This window comes from Sus scrofa, chromosome 1 (assembly GCF_054392235.1).
Source record: "Sus scrofa isolate SSC_HxYL_T2T_F1_AM1 chromosome 1, Sscrofa_HxYL_maternal_Yorkshire_Landrace_v2.0, whole genome shotgun sequence".
Lineage (NCBI taxonomy): Eukaryota > Metazoa > Chordata > Mammalia > Artiodactyla > Suidae > Sus > Sus scrofa.
This window is the reverse complement of record NC_139383.1, coordinates 27,651,832-27,676,187: the sequence shown is the minus strand read 5'-3', so window position 1 is coordinate 27,676,187 and position 24,356 is coordinate 27,651,832. Positions and strand designations below refer to the sequence as shown.

The 24,356-nt window shown below is 42.3% G+C and overlaps 1 protein-coding gene across 44 annotated transcripts in view; it reads right to left on the bottom strand.

Moving 5' to 3' along the window:
- Window positions 1–24,356, bottom strand: part of MAP7 (microtubule associated protein 7) — a 176,851-nt gene that overhangs the window by 145,553 nt on the left and 6,942 nt on the right. For 8 of the 44 annotated variants that reach the window (XM_084955086.1, XM_084955103.1, XM_084955110.1 and 5 more), the window contains exons 1-2: window positions 4,521–4,750; window positions 4,009–4,262 (exon numbers count right to left, since the gene is read on the bottom strand). The exons of 8 other annotated variants lie outside the window; for them this stretch is intronic. In XM_084955086.1, the coding sequence (XP_084811212.1) occupies window positions 4,009–4,141 (133 nt within the window). In that variant the 5' untranslated portion in view covers window positions 4,142–4,262; window positions 4,521–4,750. Of the gene's footprint in view, window positions 1–4,008; window positions 4,351–4,520; window positions 4,751–11,267; window positions 11,628–24,356 lie in introns of those variants that run through there. 28 more of the 44 variants (XM_084955216.1, XM_084955223.1, XM_084955262.1 and 25 more) reach the window with 5 other exon arrangements.

Here is a 24,356-nt window from a genome sequence, read left to right as displayed (position 1 = left end):
CCACGCTCGGATCCCGCGTTGCTGTGGCTCTGGCGAAGGCCGGCGGCTGCAGCTCCAATCAGACCCCTAGCCTGGGAACCTCCATATGTAGCGGGAGTGGCCCTAGAAACGGCAAAAAGACAAAAAAAATAAATAAATAAAAATAAAAACAGTAGTTGCGTTGGAAGGACAACTCTAATGTCGACATTTCTGAGAACTCCTACATCGGTAAGACCTTTAAAAGCTAGGGAAAAGTATTTGTGAATGTGAGGTTTAACCTGCATTCAATAGCTGTCCCTGCACTTTGTAAAGTACCCATGAAGAGTAACAATCCTGGCCCTTAAGTAGCTTACAGTCTAGAGAAGGGTGTGGGCACAAGCCTAGATAATCTCCTCACACTATCAGCCCTTCCTCTGATTTCAGTTTACACGCTTACATTATTTGTAGACACCTGTCTTCCTCCCCTAGATGGTTAAACTCTTCTGAGAGCAGGGACCCTGTCAGTTATCTTGGCATCATTTCCACAATGCCCAGCAGAGTAACCTGCACAGAGGGAGCATTTAACATACGGGTTTAGGGAGAAAATGTCATAGTTCATAATCACACTGTGCTCAGCAAAATTCGGGTTGGCCTTGACACCTATTCAAGGGCATACAGTCACTACAATACCTCAACAGTCTCTCCCAAGCAAGTCCTACAGTCAGCATTATACTGAGGCTTGGGTTCTAAGGTATAAGAGGAACAGCATAAGCCCAGCTCACTCCCAATTACTATCTAAGTGTTATACACATCAACAAGAGCCAGGTATGCAGATTCACTCACTGGCCTGAGAACTTCCATATGCATGGGGGCAGCCATTAAAAAACAAAACAAAACAAAAAAAAAACAGGTATGTAAAACATTCACATTGCTATTGACTAACATGAGAAAGAACTCCTTAAAAAAAGAGTTGATAGGGAGTTTCCGGCGTGGCACAGTGGTTAAGGAATCCAACTAGGAACCATGAGGTTGCGGGTTTGATCCCTGACTTCGCTCAGTGGGTTAAGGATCTGGCGTTGCCATGAGCTGTGGTGTAGGTCACAGACACGGCTCGGATCCTGCATTGCTGTGGCTCTGGTGTAGGCTGGAGGCTACAGCTCCAATTAGACCCCTAGCCTAGGAACCTCCATATGCTGTGGGAGCGGCCCAAGAAATGGCAAAAAGGCAAAAAAAAAAAAAAAAAAAAAAGTTGTAGTCTACGCAATAACCAAATGTAGTCTATCAGCTAACCAAACTACTGTCTGACTCCATCGGGTAATTGTGAAGCCACCACTGGGAGTCCAGATGGTAACTGACATGTCCATTCCCACTGAGTTCATTATGATGGTTACCTAACAGAAGAGCACCTGGAATGATGCTACTGTCATTAATCCAGAGTAAGCCCGGATAGAAGCTTTTAGCTCATTCAATTTAGATGGCAAGCTTCTTTACGAAAGCCAGGTTGGGACACAGTCGGCTGATTAGACCATGGAGTAAGTAGAAGAAAAAGTTTTTGATTGCTTATCTTAGTAGACACAAAAGACAACCTGTATGTCATCCTGCTGTGATGCTTTGGAAATAATTTAGAAAACAGGAGTTCATTACAAGTTGCAAAAGATGGTACAGGCAACAAGTGACCGGTAAGAAGAATAATGCACAGAGCAGGCAATAACATTTAAGTGGAAAAGGAAAAATGAAATTGTCTGTAAGGCCAGGTTAACGCGCTCCCTTGCAGAGAACAGGCTGTCTGCTCCATGACATCTTTCTTAATACCCACATTATTTCAGGACCTGACCATATCTCATACGAGAAAGCAATAAAGGATGGATAAAGCAGAGAGGACACAAATTCATAAAGTCACAGCTCTATGGACTACTTGGTTGTCCAATAAATAAGCCAGTAGCCACATGTGACTACATTTAAATTTAACTAAAAATAATTTTAAAAGATCAGTTTGCCAGTTGTAATAGTCATATATCAAGTGCACCTAGCCACATGTGGATAATGATTATCCTACTGGACAGTGCAAACACAGGATATTTCCATCACTGCCCTACTGATGGACAAAGCTAGACTCGAACGTGAACATTCCTGTTGCTCCTACAGGCCTGATGAGAAATTCAGAATCAAAGCCAACAGTCATATCCCAATGTGGTTTATCTGCTTATTTTACTGAATGTGTACATAAATTAGATATATTTGGGGATATAAAGAAAGTCTGGACATCCTTATCAGCACAGGATTTTTTTCCCTCTACTCTTTCTCCCCCTACCCCGCCCCAATGCTTGGGGTGGAAAAAGGTAGAAAAACAATAGTAGGGGATCGGAAACTCTGGAATCTAAGTCTCTATTATCCAAAGAGCTGCATAAACTGCCAAAAACAGATTTTTAGAAGCATCTACTTCCCCACCCCTTTTCCTTTCAAATAAAATACTTGAGGCAACTGAAAACAAAACAGAACAGGAGAAAGACAGAAGGAGGAATTCAAGAAAATTACTAAGGACAACTGGATGGCTATCCTAAGCGACTGTTTGGGGACACCCAAGGGAAAAAGTGCCACAACTCAAGAACATTTCCAAAACATTGGCCACAATTTTTAAAATACATGTTAAAAGTTACCAACTCCTAGGAGTCCCGATTATTTGCTACTAACAATTTAAAGTATTGAGTTTTCATCAAGAGAACATCCTGGTTCAATATCTAATGCACTGACAAAGAGAATCACCTAAGTCACCTTCCAGTCACAGTATCATCAGACTTTTGAGGTCAGTTGGTCCTCAGAAGTGAGATCTGATAGTAAAATAAAAATGAGGTACAGTAATAAGACTACTTCTTGGAACTTCCCTGGATACGATCTTTTACAAATGAAATTTAAAAAATCAACTTTTGGATTTAAAATAGTTTCAATTATATTTAACAAAAGCAAACAGACTCATTCCAGAACCAGGAGAAAGAGAGCCAGTAGCCTTCAGACACCAGATTCTATTTAAACACTTATTCTACCACTGCTCAAATATTTGCTCGCTACTTTGCCATGCTACTGCTCTGTGCCACACTGAGGAAATGGATGTCTCCGTGACAAAAGAATTCGAATGCAATCTAAAATGTCATCAGCAAGTTGGAAATGACAAAACTGATGACCTAACAGCTTAAGAACAGCTCATACGTATTTGGGAAGAGGGACTGCAAGAGTTAGGATACTGCAAAACTTAAAATGCAAGCCTATGCCCTTCTTCAGAAAGGCTTAATGCTGCTGTCTGACTGATAATAGCAGCCCTGAGAGTGGGGCCACGAGATGATGCTGTGCATGGTGGGGGGCGGCCGGAAGAGCCAGGCAAGCTGTGCTCCATTTCATCCTTTCTGTACCTGGTGCATTTCAACCTCTATTCAGATGCAGTGGAGTTGTCATCAGAAGATTTAACATCCCCTCCCGACTCCCGAGCTTTGCCCCCTACAGTCCTCCTATAGTCAAGTGTTTCTCTTCCTCCTTTCTCAGCATTTCAGAATAGAAAAGGAAGGCGTATTCTGACTCTTTGCCCCTGGAAAGGCTGCACCCTCGGGTCACTTTATCCAACTCATCCCTTTCAAGGAGAAGTTCGCCCCAGGGAACAAAGATCACACACTGCACCTATGGAAGATGCGGGGGGGGGGGGGGGGGGGGGCGAGGTTATTCCTTTAAGCCTTGATAACGCATATTCCCTCCTCCTCTGAGGACAGTCATTGGTAACCACTTAAGAGAACTTGTGAAAATTCAAGCTCTCTAGGCCAAGAGCAGCTTGGGTCAAAAAGGCAGCTGATCTGAAACCTACCAAATCTGCAAAATCCGTTCCCCATTTCATGCATACACATCCCCTACAGGGTGTGTAAATAGCACCAGCAAAAGGCCCTAGGAGGTCACAAGCATTCCACAGTGTGCACCCGAGGGGCGTAGGTAAAATGCACTATTGGCAGCGTGGGAAACGGGGGCTGGCGCTGGATCCGGCTCTGACCAAAGGGTAGGGCTAATGCATACCTTTCGGTCTTCTGGAATTTCCATTCTTTTGCTGTTCATCTTCCTCATTAATGGTGAATAAACCCAGGGGGACCGGCCTCACATTGGTCTTCTTCAGTCTCTCTTGTCGGAGAGCTGTGGCTGATCCAGGCATACTGCTGCTACTTGTTTTTTAATTATGATTATATCAAAAGTATATGCTTATGTAATTGCAGCTCCCAGGAAGCTGCTAGTTTCTAAGCTGCCGGTTCATTTGAGCACTTGTAATAGATCCCCTATGGGTAAACAGTGTGCAAACAGCTGACAGATACTACCAGCCTCTTGGCAACTGAGGCCCTACAGTTCCCCTCACCTAGCAGCACCCCCTCCCCGGCCAGCCCCCTCCCACTTACTCCCCACAGGCACATGTGCGGCTCAAGCTCTCTTTCACGCACACACACATACACGCACACACTCTCACACTCCCGCCCACTCCTTCCAGAAAAGCCCTAGGAAAGGCATGCAGTGTCAGATGCGTCCCTCCTCTGCCTAACCTGCTCAGATCCCAGCTTCTCCCTCCTGCTCCGGCCACCTTTTTCCAATCTTCTTCCCAACACCGCTCGGTAAAATATTCAGCACAAGGGGGAAATAGGATGTGCTGCTGCCGTTACCCGTCGCCCTGACAACCCTGACATTCCTAATCAAGGAGTGCTGGGAGCGGCTCCATCTCCGCGCTGCAGCCACAGCAGCCAGCCAGCCGGGATGCAGGTCCTGGGAAGTGGCCAGCAGAGGGTTACAGTGCGAGGCCAGGCGGCACAGACGCGGGCAGCTCCCTCTTCCTCTCAGCGGCAGAAGCAGCAGGATGGGAGGAGAAACAGAATTTTGCTCTCACACGGGCTGGCTCCCCAGCTGGGAGAAAGGGGCTCAGAGCAAGAGGGCTTTTTCCTTCTTTGGGGAGCCAGGTGTTTCATCATAACAATGTTGGCGAGACCCTGGATGAATGAAGGCCTGGCTGGTACCCCAGAGCTGCGTGCTGCATCAACTCGGACTGTAAAAACTTGGGCTTGGAAGCATCTATCACGGGGACCAGCCTGGCCATGTACCCGAGACCCTTCAGTGAGGATAGACAGGGGAGACCTGCACCTGTTGTCACAGACCACAATTTGGGGTACCCCTTCTTCAAGTCCAGCTGAAAGGACGCAAATGAGACACTTTGATCAGCCCTCCAATGGGAAAAAAGGGCAAGTCACTACCGGCAGGGCTGAGCAATTCTCAGCACTTGACCTCATTTTAGTTCTTTTTTGGACTGTTTTCTCCAAAGCACACAATCATGTGATTATTGTTTTCTCCTGAAATAAGCTCTCTTTAAGAGTCTCCATTTCTAGGCTGCCTAAAATTCAGGCTGCGTGAAAAAAAAAAAAAAATATATATATATATATATATATATATATGATAAAAGGACACTAAAAAGCACCCACCTCCAAATTAAGAAAATAATCTTTGTTCTGGTTTTGCCTTTTAATCAAACTCAAGTCTGCTTAGAAAGTCCAAAGCAATCTTTCCACTCCCAGACCACTCTCTTACTTTTTCGCCATCCTTAAACCTACTTATCCAAGAGGCGACCCAGGGACTCTACAGCAAGGAAAACATCCTCTCTAAATCCTCTGTGTGGGAGAGTAATTTCAGACACCTAACCATCCCCTCGGTGCCTCAGTTTTCTCCCAGTAAAACTGGGGTGATGACATCAGTTCTCTTATAGGATTAGGGACGAGGATTAAACGAGTGTGGTGCTAGCAATTAAGTGGCTTAATAAATATCAGCTGCTTTAATTATATTTTATAATACACGATCATATCTTGTTCATTTTTGCTTTGTAACTACTTAAGGTGCTTCCAGTTCAACTGTCAGCTCCATCAAGGAATACTTCTGCTTGTTATCTACTTATATTGCCCCACCTAGTACCGGAAATGTACTAAATGGTTACCAAGTCCATGCTGGAAAAAAAATAGATAAAATCTCTAGCAATCTTTCCCTCCAAGAGCTGGGAAATTAAATTGCTGTGTTTAGGTTTGCGGCTTAGAGAAATGCAGGAAGTACCAGATATGGAGTTTATTTAAAATCATGTTAGGAATTGCAGTTGTGGCTCAGCAGAAACAAATCTGATCAGTATCCATGAGGATGCAGGTTCGATACCTGGCCTCACTCAGTGGGTGAAGGATCTGGCGTTGTCGTGAACCGTGGTGTAGGTCACAGATGCAGCTCAGATCTGGCATTGCTGTGGCTGGGGCATAGGCCAGAGGCTACAGCTCCGATTCGACCCCTAGCCTGGGAACCTTCATATGGCACAGGTGTAGCCCTAAAAAAAAAAAAAAAAAAAAAAAAACCATGTTAACTGGTAACAAGACATTTGGAATAAGAACGGAAACAGCACTGAATGGGTCTGAGAAAGCATCTGAATCAGTGTCATTCTACATGCGAGGAAGCTGAGGCCCACGAGGCCAAGTTCCTTGTCCCATGTTAGTTGGTAGCCAAGTCGAAAAGAAAAATTTAGATCCCCTCCTTCCTACTCCAGTGCTTCTCTTGATAAATGCTTGGCCTACATGATTTAGAATTCTTGTTCCTTCTTTCTCCAGCTTCTACAGGGAGGGCAAGATGTGGAGAGGAAAGGAAAGGGAGGACCTGTGCCTTCAAAGAAAGCGGGGATACAAATTGGTTAATGTACTTCCATGATTTTCTGTAACTGGGGAACTTTTTTCTGAGCTAATACATTTTTTATTTCCTGTGTATTTTTCTTTAATCAGATCACCAAAAACTATAAGCCAATATCGTTAACGTATTTGTGAAAACATTTTCAAATCTACTTTAGTTTCTTTATTTCGAGAGTATCAGGCTCATATCTATAAGACACACACGCGCGCACACACACACACACACACACAGAGTATAGCTGAAACTACCTCTTAGCAGAGAAAATAAAAATCAGTGTCTTGGGCAAATGACAGATTTTACTCAGGAACAGTCCTCACCCAAATAAAGCTAACAGCTTCCAATCATCTCCACTGAGTTTAATGAAAGCACTGCTGAAAGCGGTAATGCTAAAGAAAAAGGGATTTTTTTTTTTCCTTCTACTTTCTTAAAAAAAAAAAAAAAAATGAAATGACAATATTAAAGAGGTAGGTATCGTAGGAAGGTAACGAAAAACCTTCCTAAGAGTAGGTTTTGAAAAGCAAAGTGGGTGCTCAAATTCAGATAACCCCTGCAGATGAGGCCCAGTTTGCTCCATTCAAGGATGGCCTCAATCACTCCATGGGAGAAATGCAACAGCCAAGCATATACTGCCTAGTGTTTAAGTGGTCCAGACAAGATTACAGGTTACAGGAAGGCATCCTCCTTGGGGTCTGTGCCTGCACTCCAGGCACCCAGCAGAATGAAGGTACTGGAAAAGAGATCACAGGACAGCCTCTGGAGACTTAAAGGACCAGAACTGAGCCCTGCTCTACTACCCAGGCCAGCTGATCAGTGGTCTTCCTTTTCTGCTAATTTTGGTGGAATACCCCTCGGTCACAAAGAGGGCATTTTTCATGCTCTAAGGGGTCTCCCAGAGGATGTTGATTTGTATCAAAAATGTGAAAGGCACCAAAATGGCTGTTCCGTTTTGTTTTTAAAAGAAAAGAAATTATATACTTAAAACCACTTACAGGGGTAAGGAGAACTCACCAAAGGAGGTACACAATCAAGGCATGTGGCCATGCAGGCTCAAGTCAAGGAATATAATAATAGCCCATCATCAGGGAACATGTTCAACTTGCGGTCTGACACTGTGCTAGGTGCATTAGAGACGCTACCTTTGTTAGTTACCATGGCCCTGAGGGAAAGAGGAGTTTCACCACCGGACAGGGCAGGAAACTGAGGCTCAGAGAGGTTTACGTCACACAGCTAGTTAAATCACTGGGTCAGGATGAAACCCAGGCCCACTTCCTCTAAAGCCAAAATGCTTTCATCCTACTTCTCTGCAAATCCAGACTCCCAACGCCAGCCAGCTGCGTCTCGGTCACAGCTGTGACCAGTCACGGGAAAGCAAACAGCTCAAGATCAAATAATCATAATAAAGGATTTTTTTTTTCCTACTCATGAAGTACACGTTTTCTGCCCTCATTTAGGACATATACATACATTTGAGACTAGAGTCCTAACTGCTCAAACGCAGCCTTTAATGGAATACTGTGGCTTGACCCCTGCAGGGACAGAAGTCAGAGCTACAGCCACCTCCTTTTTACACTCTGACCACAAATAAAAGCAAATGTGGAAAGAAGGGATAATGAGACTTTAAATATCCCCAGAAAGGAAAGGACTACTACTCTGAACTCCTTAGCTGGTCCTCGGCCCTAGTAAGTGTTTTCAATTCAATGTGGCACGATTGTCCTTGCATGTCGCCTGCAGATGCCGAATCTTAGTTTGGTTCCCACGGGAATTGGGGCCTGTAGATGTCCAAGAGTCAGTGCAACTGTTCTGTTTAAATTGTGAAAAATAATAGATAATGCTGTAATGGAGATTTTGCGCAAACGAGAGAAATGAGACACTACCCAGCGCAAAAGGGTAGATTTTACAACCAGATGGGCTTTGTACAGAGAAAAAAAATTTTGCAGAATCATCACAAAACGTCCTCACCATCCAACAACAGTACCACCCATCAGCACTATGAGCCAAACAGGCCAACAGGGCACTTGAGCAGCTGCTGTTCCCACCCTGCTCACACCTCCCACCCTACTCCCTCAGGACACAGTGAAGGTATGTCTGTCTGTCCTTCTACCCTGGCTGTCTGGCACCTCTGACCTAGCTCCAACCCATGAGCATGAAACAGAATTAAACTTGCTGATCTGCAGGGAAGTCAGCTCATGACTTGGCCCTAGCTGTCACGATGTTATGTAAAAGACTAAACACATGTAGGCACATGCACACGCCTTCAGGCTTCTGTTCACATGTATGCTTCCCAAGCTTTCACTATGACCCTAAAATTGGAAAATAGCATAATGAATCTAAGAATATCCTCTTGCAAAGAGAAATCTGCCATGAGAAAGTATACCTAGATTTTCCTCTGTAAAAGCTTAGTGAGCTTTACAAAAACATTACTGAAATGGGAAAGGACTGCTGTTGCCAGCAAATGATTACTGCCGGATTGAAGGGCCACTCACTGGTAAGTTACAGTTCTGCATACATATAAGTTAGTTACTTTACAGGGGGGTCCCAGACGTACCAAAATGCTTTTCCACATTTTGGTATCAGAGAAGATGATTAACTCTTCAAAACTACCGGGCTTCGGCAATCTTTTAAATACTTAGTGCATCTCCCCAAAGTAAGCCGCAATTCATTTCCAGCAGGAGTTTCAGAAAACCACAATTACTATTACTATTATTACTATTATTAATTTTGGCAACACCCACAGCATATGGGAGTTTCTACAAGAGGGATCAAATCCGAGCCACAGCTGCAGCAACACCAGATCCTTAACCCACTGTGCTGGGCCAGGGATCGAACCCATGCCTCAGCTGCAACTCAAGACACTGTAGAGACAACACTGGATCCTTAACCTGCTATGCCACACCAGGAACCCCTCAGAAAGCCACATTTTAATGTAATTTTTAAACAACAACAACAACAAAAACCCTTACACGGTTTGAAAATAACAAAGCCAGCATAAGTTGATATGAAATCAAACAATCCCTAGGGAACAAAGGATCCTAGTTGGTTCTCTGCCGTCCCCATCCTTGAAGTTAAAAGGCTCCTTACAGTTTCCTAGAGTGATGCCAGTTCCTCACGGCTTTGGTGGCAATAAAGGCTCAACACTCTGCCATCTTGAGGCATTTTGCAGAGCCTGTTGGACAAAGAAATACTGCACAAAGGCTGACCCTTTGAAAGACAAAGAAGCAGGTTTGCTTTGATCTTCTGTATGATCTTTTGTTAACAGGCATATAAGAAAAACAGTAAATATTACCCTCGTAGGGACGTGCCATCAACCAAGAAGCACCAGGTCCCTGCTGTGCCTTTTATAACATTTCTATAAATCTTTGTTGCACAGTAAACAGTTTGTGGCACTAGCAGATTCCACTTTCCCAGGTTTGCCCTGCCATAAACAAATTTAAAACCCTGAGGGTTCATTTATCGAAACATAAGGTATGGATACTAAGTTTTCTTTCAAACTCTTTCTTAAACATTGGGCATCACTAGCTAGGCTGCAAATATTACAAAAGGCCACTTTAAACTTTAACCCAGTAAAATAGGTTAGAATGCCTTGAGGCCCTCCTGTGCCTTATTCTCAGTTAATACTTCATTACACGGACCTCTCAATTCCTTGACAGAAGTTAAAATGTGCACAGAAGGTCTTTCCCCTAAGAGTGACACCCTTCTTAGGTTAGACATCCAATTTCACAGATTCAAAATGAGGCAAAGAAATGACGGGTTCAGCGGAAGACAGCAGCGGATGCCCAGGGCAATGCTCTCAAAGTTACTCAGTTTCTCACTGGTCTGTGAGCAGTTCTGAGTTTAACGTCTGAGCCACGCCATTAGGAAGGTATGAAAACTAAGAAACTGGTTCCTTGCCTTGCTTTAGGAGAGGTCCAATGTCAAGGATGCTGCATGAGGTGCTTTGGTGGATGACAGTGGAGGGTGGGCAGCACCCAAATCCTGCAATGTTCTCCCATCAAACAGAGACAAAGGGAGCCACTGGGGGCGGTGGGGGGAGGGTGCTGATGACTAAACGTGTGATCCAGACAGGCCAGTCTGGCAGCTGTTGTGGGATGAGCTGGAAAAGAGGAGTGAGACTTGAGAAAGAAAAACGAGTCACGTTAACAACTCTGTCCAGGTAGAGAAAAGGGATCTCAAGTGGCTGGTGAGACAGAAGACAAAGACTCGCAGAGAACTTTTTTTTTTTTAAGGAACAGGCATTCTTCCTCACGTTCAACGGAAGACCTATTTCAGGGGAGTGAGCATGGATACGGAGGTCCTGCAAAGTCCAGGTGAAGGCTGGAGAGGTGGACAATGAGACCAAAAGGTGGTTAATGTTATTAAAAGTTCAGATGAGAACAAGGGCTGCAGACCTATAGATAAATAAAAGCTGAGACACGGCTAGAAGCAGGATCGAAATTATCCCCACAGATGGAATTGCACTACAGTTAAAAGGATGAATTTCGTAGCAATGAGAACTCCTCTTCTATTAAAGAAACGCAACTGCATGGGTACAACATGAAGGCCTACCCAAGCTTCAGCAGACGCAGGGAAGGCAGGCCCGTGGACAGTAAGCTCACCTTGCTCAGTGTCGTGAGGCGGTAAAAATCCGGGCCGCATCAGGGGCGGGATCAGCAGCAGCCAGCAGGCTGAGTCAGAGAACAAGCCTTTTTTTATTTTCTGGTCCTCAGATCACATGGCCTGAGCCAGCTATTCCAAATGGGATGATGAGTTAGAAGACATTCGGATAGGAGGGCCACTAGGACCCCTCACAGGAGGATCATTTGGAAGAAAAGTATTTTTCTCTGGAGAGAATTAAGACTCCGGAGGAGCACAATGAGGGAATTACAGCGTAACTTTTAGTGTAGTTCGGGAAGACAGACCGAGGTCTGGTGACGGAAGTTACGGGAATGTGATGAGCCGCGCTTTCCCCCGAGGACAGCGAGCACGAACGCTGTCTGGGATGACGCGCTGGATTAACACGTTCTGTGCGGGATGGATTTTTAGACTCCAGAGTCTCTTCTAATCCTGCGATTCCACAACCCGACACAAAAGGAGACTGGAGTTACATCCCTAGAGGAAAACAGTCAGGTAGAGAGAAAAAGCCAAAGAGATTCAGACAGCCCTCTTCCCTGCAGTCACCGGATCGCAGTCCTGCCTTACCCACCACAGGGCTTCTCTGTGGGCAGCTCTGCAGTTGTACTGTTCTACTCATTCAGCTGATGCCCCCCAGAGGCTTCAGGCTTAACGCTAAATAATGAAAACAATGGGAGCCTCACTTGGGAATGTTCGGATAGAAGGACCAGCTAGCTAGGATTTCTACACCTGCAGCCTGCAGCCTGCCCTCCTCTCTCACCCACCCACAGCCTAATGAAAACCTACTACAGGAAAAACTCTGGTGGATTCCCACTGGGGCTCAGTGGTTAACGAATCTGACTAGGAACCATGAGGTTGTGGGTTCGATCCCTGGCCTTGCTCAGTGGGTTAAGGATCCGGTGTTGCCATGAGCTGTGGTGTAGGTCGCAGACGCGGCTCGGATCCTGAGTTGCTGTGGCTCTGGTGTAGGCCAGTGGCTGCAGCTCCGATTCGACCCCTAGCCTGGGAACCTCCATATGCCATGGGAGCAGCCGAAGAAATGGCAAAACAAAAACACCAAAAAAACACTCTGGGGAAGGGGGGGGTTGAAGGTGAATACGACACAGATTTTCCGTTAACAGCACAATTTATTATGGATGGATCACCACGGCTATGTGACTTAAAAGATGAGATCTAAAGGTTTGTGAGAGAAAAGCAATACTTAAAAAATAGTAAGCCAATTCAGTTTATTATTTTATGGGCATTTTAAAAAGAAACAGTCCTAAGCCTTTGGGCCAGTAAGGAATTGGACAGGTCAAGAACACTGTTTCAGACTCTCCCGAACTTCCCCCAATCCTATCCTTGCTGCTTTACTGCTCTTGCCCAATTCTTCATCCTAAATCTCCCTAAAATTACCACTGACACCAGAGTTTCTGTTGTGGCTCAGTGGGTTAAGAACCCAATTAGTACACATGAGGACTTGGGTTTGATCCCTGGCCTCGCTCAGTGGGTTAAGAATCCAACATTGCCACAAGCTGCAGTGTAGGTCACAGATGCGGCCTGGATTCAGTGTTGCTGTGGCTGTGGTGTAGGCCAGCAGCTGCAGCTCCAAATCCACCCCTAGCCCGGGAACTTCCATATACCATGGGTGTGGCCCTCAAAAAAAACCAAAAAGGCCATCAATTAAGATTTATTTTTAAATTTGGGACGGTTTCCCATCCTTCTTTTGCCTTAATAAATTAAAATTTTATCTCTAAAGTAATTTAAATGTTTTCACGTAATTGGGAGGGAAACCCTGGATTTTCTTTCTGAGGGTCAATGTATCAAGTCAGGGTTCTTCAGAGACACAGAACCAATAGCATTTTTGGTCCAATGTCCCTGGAGAAAATATATATAAATTCTAGGTACAAAAAAGATCTCTTTTAAGGAAAAATAGCTGCTGTGAATACACAGGCTGGTAAGTCCAAAACTGAAGGGCAGACCAGCAGGCTGAAAACTCAGGCATGATTTCTATGTCATAGCTTGAGGCTAAATCCCTCTTTGGGAATCCTCAGTTTTTGCTCTGAAGGGCTTCAGTTTTGGATGAAGTCAAGGGTCATCTCTTTTAAAGTCAACGGACTGTAAATGCTAATCATTTAGAGTCACGACAAAATCTCTTCAGAGCAACATCTAATCTAGCATTTGACCCAAAGCTGGGCACTGCAGCCCACTCAGGTTGACATAGAAAGTTAACCACCTTGGGCAGGGGCCCCAGAGAGATGCAGACACGCCATTCCCACACCAAAATCCACCTGCTCGAATGAAAGCATGCCAGTCAAAGCTCTACTATGTGTCAGTGATCATTACCTCCACCGATGAGGCTAAATACCATTTACTCAAACCATTTCCCAATATTGCAAGGTTCTATTAAGATAACATTCATCGGAGTTCCTCCTGTGGCTCAGTGGGTTAAGACCCTGACATAGTGTCCAAGAGGATGCAGGTTCAATCCCTGGCCTTGCACAGTGGCTTAAGGATCCAGCATTGCCATAAGCTGAGGCGGGTCACTGTTGCAGCTTGGATCCCATGTTGCTGTGGCTGTGGCACAGGCCAACAGCTGCCACTCTGATTCAACCCCCGGTGCAGGAACTTCCATATGCCACAGGTGCAGCCGTAAAAAGAAAAGAAAAAGAAAGATAATATTCATAAACTGGGGTCAAGACATCTGATAACAGACCTATTAAATCTCCCTCTATTTCTACTAATGATCTGTCACTGAGAATCCAATACAGGTCAACTTCAAAGCATCAAATAAATCCTTCTTACCAATATAAGAACTAAGCAGTCTGGAAGTCTTAACATTAAATGGTTTAGAAAGTACGGAAAAAGAAATCCATCCCACAATTTCAATTAGAAGAAACTACAATATGTAGATATGTGGATGGGGTGGTGGTAGAATACAACAGCTTTTTCTGGAGAAGATAAAGTGTGTATGAAGGCTTGAGGTACTAAACTTTATAAAGTTATTGGTCCCATTTGTTAACTAGAGCCAACTCTAACAAAAGTTATACAATTTCCCCACACAGTTCTGAAATCAATGTAGAGCAAGGCAGTGACTACCAGAAATGTCCAATTATATAATCATGGTGAGCAGCCTGAGGTTTGGTCATTTTCATTCAGTAAATGTCCACACTGAAAAGGACTAGCGCATCTACTCCAAGGGTCAGCAATCAACCAGAACACCAAAGGCCTTAATTTTAAATTATACAGGTAAGAATACACTTGATGTCAATAGCAAGCCCACAAGCTTTTAAAATTTGCAACTGCTATGCAAAAACGTTTCTCATGCAACAATAATCTCCTTAAAAGAGATATGAAGTATTAGTTTCCAAGTAGACACTTAACAACCAGTATGTGTTTTCATAAATACAGCTTCCTTTAGTCTTGCCTGACCTAGGGGTATCAAGATTCTAGGGGGCTCTCATACTAAAAGAATAACATCTCATAAAGATGAACTTGTGGATAAGTATACTTAGGTCACCCCAAACCTCATCTCTAAAACCTTTCACCTTTCGTATCTGTGTTCTAAGCCCTTGCTTTAAAACTCATGTAAATTCCATACAGCCAACTGAGGAAGAATTACAATGCTGAAAGAGGCTTGGCAAACTTCCCAAAACACCACAAATGGACCATTTTGCCTTTTATCATAAAACAAAATAGCTACATTTCCATCGTTAAAGGTATTAAATCTTTGTGTTAAAAAAAAAAAGGCTGTTCCTGCAATATTGCAATAAAGGAATCAAAGTTATAATAAAAATCTCGTGTCTCAAAATTTTTGCTGGACGTAGTAATACCTGGTTTCCTCACAGGCACGGAGGAAGAAACTTGCCCTGAAACTACTAAAATAAGAAGTACCCATGTTCCCTTAGAGCCCAAAGCCAGGCTGTGTACAGCTTGCTGGAAAAACACCTTGTTCTTCCTTTCTGTTTACAAACAAAAAGAGGGCAAGCCACATAACCAAAGCTGTTTGTTTTAAAAATAATCGCAATAATGCAAATTGTTCCAGGAAGGTATTTCCAGATAGATACATCAGAAACAGAAAACACCGTGCTCCATACAGCAAAAGTCACTACACAGCTCCCAGCTAGTTTGGAATACGACTCCACAGGTGTCTAAATGCCATATACCAGCTTCTATTTCTGAAGCAGTTGCTAGATTTACAACAGCCTTTTATTCCTTCCTTCTGATATTCTGTGCCCCTCCTCTCGCCCGGAATCTTCTTAAATGAGTCCCCCACCCCCTTCACAATGACACGTGGTTCTAATCACATATACAGTTTAGGTTTGTGTTGCACAAGCTGGTGGATGATTGGGACCGATTTTTCCCTCTATGCTCAGCGAATAGCAGGCCAATGTTGAACCTGATTGGTTCGTAAATACATGGGATAACATTCTCAAAGCTATTTTAGGTACAGCTGGACCACCGAGAAGTCAATCAGAAATGCCAAACTAGTGTTCTTTCCTATGATGTTTCATTGGATTATAAGATTATGGGGCTTTTCTATTCAAAGGCATTTGCCCTCCTGAAGGTCTCCTGAAGTAAAAACAGCTCTATTCATTTTAACACTTTCTTTTCACCTACTTGTATTTTACATCCCAATACTCTCTGCCTGGGACTTAGTCAAAGCCACTCTACAAAGCATGTGGCTGTATCTTTAAATACACAACAAGGGCACCTTTGTTGAGATGGTAGGAGGTAGGAAGCCACTGTTGCAAAATTTCTGGGTTTATTCCAGTGTTGGGTGATTATAAAACAATGCTATTTTCAATATTAATTTATTTTCACTGGAGAATGATACAATTTTAATATTTTAAGGGTGGCATAAAGCATATTTGTTCAGTGACCACAGTGTCTTTTTTTTTTTTTTTTTTTTTTTTTTTTTTGTCTTTTTGCCTTTTCTTGAGCCGCTTCCACAGCATATGGAGGTTCCCAGGCTAGGGGTCGAATTGGAGCTGTAGCCACTGGCCTATACCAGAGCCACAGCAACGGTGGATCCAAGGCATGTCTGTGACCCACACCACAGCTTACACCAGATCCTTAACCCACTGAGCAAGGCCAGGGATTGAACCTGCAACCTCATGGTTCCTAGTCGGATTCGTTAACCACTGTGCCACAACGGGAACTCCCAGTGTCTTCTGTATAAAGACAATCTGAAGGCATTTAAACCCAGGACCCACTTAAAATGGCATTTCCTTAAGGTTTAATAAGTTATCAAAATTTTAAGATATAAAAATCTGAATGACAAGGTGAAAAAGACAGCATTTTCTCAGGAAGAAATGTCCATCTGTCTGCATCTCTTTCACACACACACACCCACACACTCCCACTAAATACAGGATAGACCTTGTAAATGAGCCTCTGCAATGTAAAAAAATCTCTTATGAAATTTAACAAATAGGAAAGAAACTATGACAAATAAGAAAGACAGCTTACTGATATTTTCTATTTCATGCAAGTACTTTGAAGAAACCCAAACTTTCTCATGAAAGCTTGTGGAAGGCAAGCTGTATACGCTTCCTCTATTTTTCTCATAGAGAAACATATTCAATGAAGTGACGGTGACTAGTTATAGAAATAATAGACCGGAGAAGTCCATCTTCGTGGTTTCAAAAGAATGGAAGTCCATCTTTCATTTAAAGTGCAATAATTCTATAGCAATTGTATTTTGAGAACTTCAAATTTAGAACTACAATATAGTAATAAACACTTAAAACTACAAAAATAAAAAAACAAACAAACAAAAAAAACAAACGACACCAAGAAGGGCTAACATGGGTGTCCAACACAACCCAGGACAGGCCTTGTAAATAAGCCTCTGCAATTTAAGAAAATCTCTTTATGAAATTTAACAGGTTAGTATGTAGCAATCTTCTACTGGAAGATATTGTGCAACAGGTGAAAAGTACCATCCTCTGTGCTTTGATACTTCCCATACCTGCGCCAAGCCGGTGGCCCTGTGATCACACAGCTGCAGTTAAGCCTGAATCAGCATTACACTCAGGTTCTCTGATTATGGAGACTTTCCAATCAAAAAATAAAACTTTGCTCAAGGGAGAAATTCAGCATGCCAGGGTCGGTGTGCACCTTCACAATGACGCATTAGCAATCCTTCATATCATGACCACAGTATTAACACATTCCCTCTTATGTCAGTCAGGCACTGTTCTACATACTCTACATGTATGAATTCATTTAATTCTTATCCCAGGAAGCTGCTATCACTATCTCTGTTTTAAAAAGGAAGAAACTAAGGAAGAGAATAGTGAAATGACTTGCCCAGTATCCCTCAGGGAGTGGGGGGTGGAGTTGGGACTGCAACCCAGGCAGCCAGACCCCCAGAGTCCTACCACAAAGTAAGAGGTTAGTATTATTTCCTACCTAAATAATTGGGTGGTCAGGGAGTTCCTGTTGTGGCACAGTGAAAATGAATCCAACTAATATTCATGAGGACTCAGGTTCAATCCATGGCCTCCTCAGTGGGTCAGGGATCTGGCATTGCAGCAAGTGGTGGTGTAGGCTGGCACCTGCAGTTCTGATTTGACCCCTACCCTGGAACTCCCATATGCTGTGGGTGCAGTCCTAAAAAGCAAATAATTATAATTGGGTGGTCCATTTTGAGAGCAAGATCATATGGCTTCACACATGCTCAGTTTCAGAACAATCCTGAGGCTGGTAGGGAGGGGGAAATCAAAGATTTAAAAAAAAAAAAAAAAAAAAAAAGTTAAGAGACCAGTCCCATTCCATATCCCCAGTTGCCCTTTTCATTCTGGTCCTGGATTTTACAGCTAGGCAGATGCCAGCAGCAGGGATGAGAAAAGAAACAGAGGAAACCAGTCTGCCAAAAGTCAGCCCTCCCTAAAAAAGCGTCAAGTCACAATTGCTGGCACCTCATATCCTCACAAATGCAGCTCAGAAGTACATCTAGAAGTTCTGACACAAAGAGCCAGAGGTATTCACATGAGGTGATGGTCAAAGCCATTAATGCCAGTATCGTTGAGAAAAAAACACAAAGTGACAAGAGCAGAGGTCACCAGACTAAGCCTTCAGTCGAGTATCATCCAACAAGAAAGAAGACAAGTGAAGGAAGATTAGCTCAAAGGGTATTAGCGTCAGGTCAGGAATAAGACAGACGAGGAGGGCATCAAGGCTTAAGGTCATCCTTGTGCCAAGTATTTATAGACAGAAGAAACAAGAGCTGGTCTATAGAGCCAGGCATCTCGTGATTAGAGTTCATGGGTCACCACAAAAATCTGAACAAAGTATATAATTTTCTACAAAAAGAACCCTTTAATTATCTACCCGAAATTGACCTTTCCTTGTTTTGAGGAGGAGGGGGAGGAAAAGGAGAAAGACAGTGTAGCAGTTAAGAAAAGTAGACAAAAGGAAAGCTAATCACCTAACATCTTGTCTAACTGCATATATTCATACATAAGAGTGCATCAATATGTCCCTGAGTACATGTGAACATACATTTAGCTACTCAGTGGACTCATACCCATATTCACTTCCACCTTTTCTTCAAAAACAACTACTGGGGTTAAATAAGAGATAGGCGAGTAAATGCACTAGATGCCGAAGAGGAGCTGTTATAATCCAAGTGGTTTTCATAAGTAAGATACATTCAACACCTCCAAATTAAACCTAAGGTCAAATGGAAGAGCACTAAATAGGAAATGGATCTAAAGTAGTTCTCAGGGAGGAACCTAGAACCAAAAATATTATACCTAGCAAGGCTCTCAGATTTGAAGGAGAGATCAAAAGCTTTTGAGACAAACAAAAGCTAAAAGAAATCAGCAACTCCAAACCAGCTCTACAGCAACTCTAAAGGAACTTCTCCAAGCCAAAAGGAAAAAGCCACAACTAGAAACAAGAAAATTTCAAAAGAGAAAAATCAGTGGTAAAGACAAAGATAAAGATAGAAAAATCACCCAACAGCAAAAATTGTATCAAAACTAGCAGACATAAGACAAATGCAGAACATCAAAAATGCATTCAAAAATAAGAGAACTACAAACCAAAACAAGTACAATAGAAACACACATAAGGAAAGCAATCCAAACATGACACTAAAGATAGTGACTTGCAAGAGAAGACAAGAGGAGAAAAAAACAAAGACCTGAAGCACTGATTCAAAGCAATTAACAAAATGGCAATACATACATACTTATCCATAATTATACTGAGTGTAAATGGATTAAATGCTCCAACCAAAAGACACGGACTGGCTGAATAGATACAAAAACAAGACCCATGGAGTTCCCGTCGTGGCTCAGTGGTTAACAAATCTGACTATGAACCATGAGGTTGCGGGTTCGATCCCTAGCCTTGCTCAGTGGGTTAAGGATCCAGCATTGCCGTGAGCTGTGATGTTAGGTCACAGATGCGGCTCGGATCTGGCATTGCCGTGAGCTGTGATGTTAGGTCACAGATGCGGCTTGGATCTGGCATTGCCATGGCTCTGGGGCAGCTACATCTCTGATTGGACCGCTAGCCTGGGAACCTCCATATGCTGTGGATGTGCCCCTAGAAAAGGCAAAAAGACAAAAACAAACAAAAAACCCACAAAAACAAGACCCATGTATATGCTGTGTGTAAGAGACTCACTTCAGACTGAAGGACACACAGAGTGAAAGTGAGGGGATGGAAGAAGATATTACATGCAAATGGAAATCAAAGGAAAGCAGGAGTAGCAATACTCATTTTCAGACAAAATGGACTTTAAAGAAAATCACAAGAGACAAAGAAGGGCACTACCTAATAGCGAAAGGACCAACCCAAGAAGAAGAAATAACAACTGTAAATATATATGCACCCGATTTAGGAGTACCTCAATATATAAGGCAATTGCTGACAGCAACACAATCATAGTGGGGGAGTCTACCATCCTACTTACATTAAGAGACAGATCATCCAGACAGAGAATCAAGAAAACACAAGCAGTTCTGAGAGGGAAGTTAATAGTAATACAATCTTACCTCAAGAAAGAAAGAAGCAGCTCAAACAACCTAACCTTGCACCCAAAACAATTAGAGAAGGAAAAAGAGACAAAGCCTGAAATTAGAAGGAAGGAAATCCTAAAGATCAGAGCACAAAATAAATGAAATAAAGACAAAACAACAGAGAAGACCAATGAAATCAAAAGCTGGTTCCTGGAAAAGATCCACAAAATTGAAAAACCTTTAGCTGGACTCATTTAAAAAAAAAAAAAAAAAAAAGGCACAAATCAATAAAATTAGAAATGAAAAAGGAGAAATCACGACTGACTCCCACATATATACAAAGGATAAGAGAATACTATAAGCAAGTTTATGCCAATAAAATGGACAACCTAAAGGAAATGCACAGATTCTTACAAAGATACAGCCTACCAAGACTGAATCAGGAAGAAATTGAAATTATGAACAGACCAATCACAAGTAACAAAACTGAATAGTCATTAAAAACCTTCCAAAAAATAAGTCTAGGACCAGATGGCTATACAGGTGAATTCTATCAAACATTCAGAGAAGAGTTAACACCTATTCTTCTGAAACTCTCTCAAAAAAAATCACAGTGGAAGGAACACTCCCAAGCTCATTCTATGAGGCCACCATCACCCTGATACCAAAACCAGACAAAGATACCACAAAAAAAGAAAATTACAGACCAGTATCACTGATGAACATAGATGCAAAAATGCTCAACAAAATATTAGCAAACCGAATCCAAATATATATTAAAAGGATCATACACCATACCATGATCAGGTAGGATTTATCTCAGGGATGCAAGGGTTCTTCAGTGTCTGCAAATCTATCAATGTGATAAACCACATCAACAAACTAAAGAATAAAAACTATATGATTATCTCAATAGATGCAGAAAAGGCTTTTAACAAAATTCAACATCTATTTCTGATAAGAACTCTCCAGAGAGTGGGGATAGAGGGAATCTACTTCAAAATAATAAAAAAAATATGAAAAACCCACAGCTAACATCATTCTCAATGGTGAAAAATTGGAACCATTCCCATTAAGATCAGGAACAAGACAAGGATGTCCACTTTCACCATTCTTCAACATAGTTGTGGAAGTTCTAGCCACAGCAATCAAAGAAGAAAAAGAAATAAAAGGAATTCAAATTGGGAAAGAAGGAGTAAAACTATCACTGTTTGCAGATGATATGATACTATACTTAGAAAACCCTAAAGACAGCACCAGAAAACTGTTAGAACTCTTCAATGAATTTGGCAAAGTTGCAGGCTACAAAATTAACACACAGAAACCAATTGAATTTCTATATACTAATAATGAAAGATCAGAAAGAGACATCAGAGAAACCATTCCATTTATAATTGCATCAAAACAAATAAAATACCCAGGAATAAACCTACCTAAAGAGACAAAAAAACTATAGTCTGAAAACTATAAAACGTTGATGAAAGAAATCAAAGACTACACAAACAGAAAAGATATACGATGTTCTTTGATTGGAAGACTCAATGTTGTCAAGAGGACTACACTACCCAAGGCAATCTACAGATGCAATGAAATCCCTATCAAATTACCAAAGACATTCTTCACAGAACTAGAACAGAATATTTTAAAATGTGTATGGAAACACAAGAGACCCTGAATAGCCAAAGCAATATTGAAAAAGAAAAACGAAAATGGAGGAATCAAGCTTCCTGACTTGGACAACACTACAAAGCTACAGTCATCAAAACAATGTGGTACTGGAACAAAAACAGAAATACATACCAATGGAACAGGATAGAAAGCCCAGATATAAACCCAAGTATCTATGGGCAATTAATCTATGACAAAGGAAGACAGAACATACAGTAGAAGAAAGCCTTTTCAATAAATGGTGCTGGGAAAATTGGAAAGCTACCATGTAAAAGAATGAAAGTAAAACACTATAGAATACCATATACAAAAAATAAAATCAAAATGGATTAAAAACCTAAATGTACAGCCAGACACTATAAAACTCCTAGAGGAAAACATAGGCAGAATGCTCTTTGACATAAATCACAGCAACACCTTGTTTGATCTACCTAAGAATAATGACAATAAAGACACAAATAAACCAATGGGACCTAATCAAACTCAAAAGCTTTTGCACAGCAAAGGAAACCATTAAAACAAAAGACAACTCACAGAATGGGAGAAAAGACAAGGGCCTAATTTCCAAAATATGCAAACTCATGCAAATCAACAACAAAAAAATAAACCCAATTGAAAAATGTGCAGAAACCTAAACAGACATTTCTCCAAAGAAGACATATGGATAGTCAACAAGCATATGAAAAAATGCTCAACATCACTAATTATTAGAGAAATGCAAATCAAAACAACAAGGTACCACCTCACACCAGTCAAAATGGCCATCATTAACAAGACAATCAGTGCTGGAGAAGGTGTGGAGAAAAAGGGAACCCTCCTCCACTGTTGGTGGGGATGTAAACTGGTACAACCATTATGGAGAACAGTATAGAGGCACCTTAGAAAACTAAATATAGGCACTACGGTATGATCCAGCAATTCCACTGCTGGGCATATACCCAGACAAAACTCTCATTGGAAAAGATACATGCACCCTTATGTTCATTGCAGCACTGTTCACAATAGCCAAGACACGGAAACAACCTAAATGTTCATTGACGGATGAATGGCTTAAGAAGATGTGGTACATATATGCAATGGAATGTTACTCAGCCATAAAAAAAAGACAAACTACTGCCATTTGCAGCAACATGGATGTAGCTGGAGACTCTCATACTAAGTGAGGTAACTATCACTTATTCGTGGAATCTATAACATGGAACAGATGATCCTATATAAAAATAACAAACAAAAAACAGAACAGATCATAGCCAAGAAGAGCAGACTGGGGGCTCCTGGGGGTGGGGGGAAGGAGTGGGAGGGATGGGCATTTTGGGGGTGCAAACATATCTGGTACGGATGGGCAGCGGGATCCTACTGTACAGCATAGAGAAATGTGATTGGGTCACTTTGTTGTACAACAGAACTTGATGAGACATTGTAAATCAACTATACTTTAGTAAAAAAATAAAGTAGTTCTCAACCTTGACTGCATGTTGGAACCATCTGGGGAATTTTGAAAAAACACTGCCACCTGGCTCCCACCCCTAGGGATTCTCAGATAATTACCTAGGGCGAGGCCTGGGCACTGAGATGTTAAAAGGTCCCCAAGTGATTTTCACTCACTGCCAAGATTGAGAACCAGTGATCTGTATCAATGAGGCCCCAGCATGACCTCAATAATCGGTTCAACGACAGAACCTTATGTCCAAGGACTAAACTATATTTACACGAGCTAATTTAGAGTATCTACTGTGAACAGGCACCAATCCAGCAAGAATGCAGGAAGCAGACAGCCAGGCCCTGTGTGATGTGTCCTCTACCCTCAAGAGTCGGGTCAGGAGCTTCTGGGAAACAGAGGCCTGGATTAAAGGCGTGAAAAGCAGCCAGGTGTTTTTACTACAGCCAGTTACTACGCACGATACTGCCACCAAAGCAGGACTTGGGTTGTGAGATGCTAAGGGGGGAAGGGAGGTTTCTTTCTAGCATTTCACCTTAGAATTTAATCTTTTCCTAGAATAGAACTTCTTTTCTATTTTCAATGGTGCAGGAATACAAGTTTTATAATGGCAGGTTATGCCATAGAAAAGGATGCTTCTGTTTACCAGAAAGCTGCCTCCAAAAGGGAGGCTTTCAGAGCATTAAAAAGGTCACAAAAGAAATTTTACAGATATTCCTAAATATTGAGATGGCAAATCTCAATACTCTAAACGTCAATACACACAGTTCTAGTAACAGCGCTGGTGAAGCCCAGTTCACGGACGCCAAGTGCAGGTCACTCGGCTTCCTTCCTCCTCGGTTTTGCGTCCTCACTCTCAGCTGCACTCTTTGCTCAGGTGTGTCAGTCAGCTCCACTTTCTCACAATTCTGACAACTGCTTCTGGGCGAGCTTTCAAGGGTGAGGAACTGCTGAGGGCAGTGAATCCTTGCTGTCGAAAATATATTACCGTTCAAATCAAAATTCGAAGG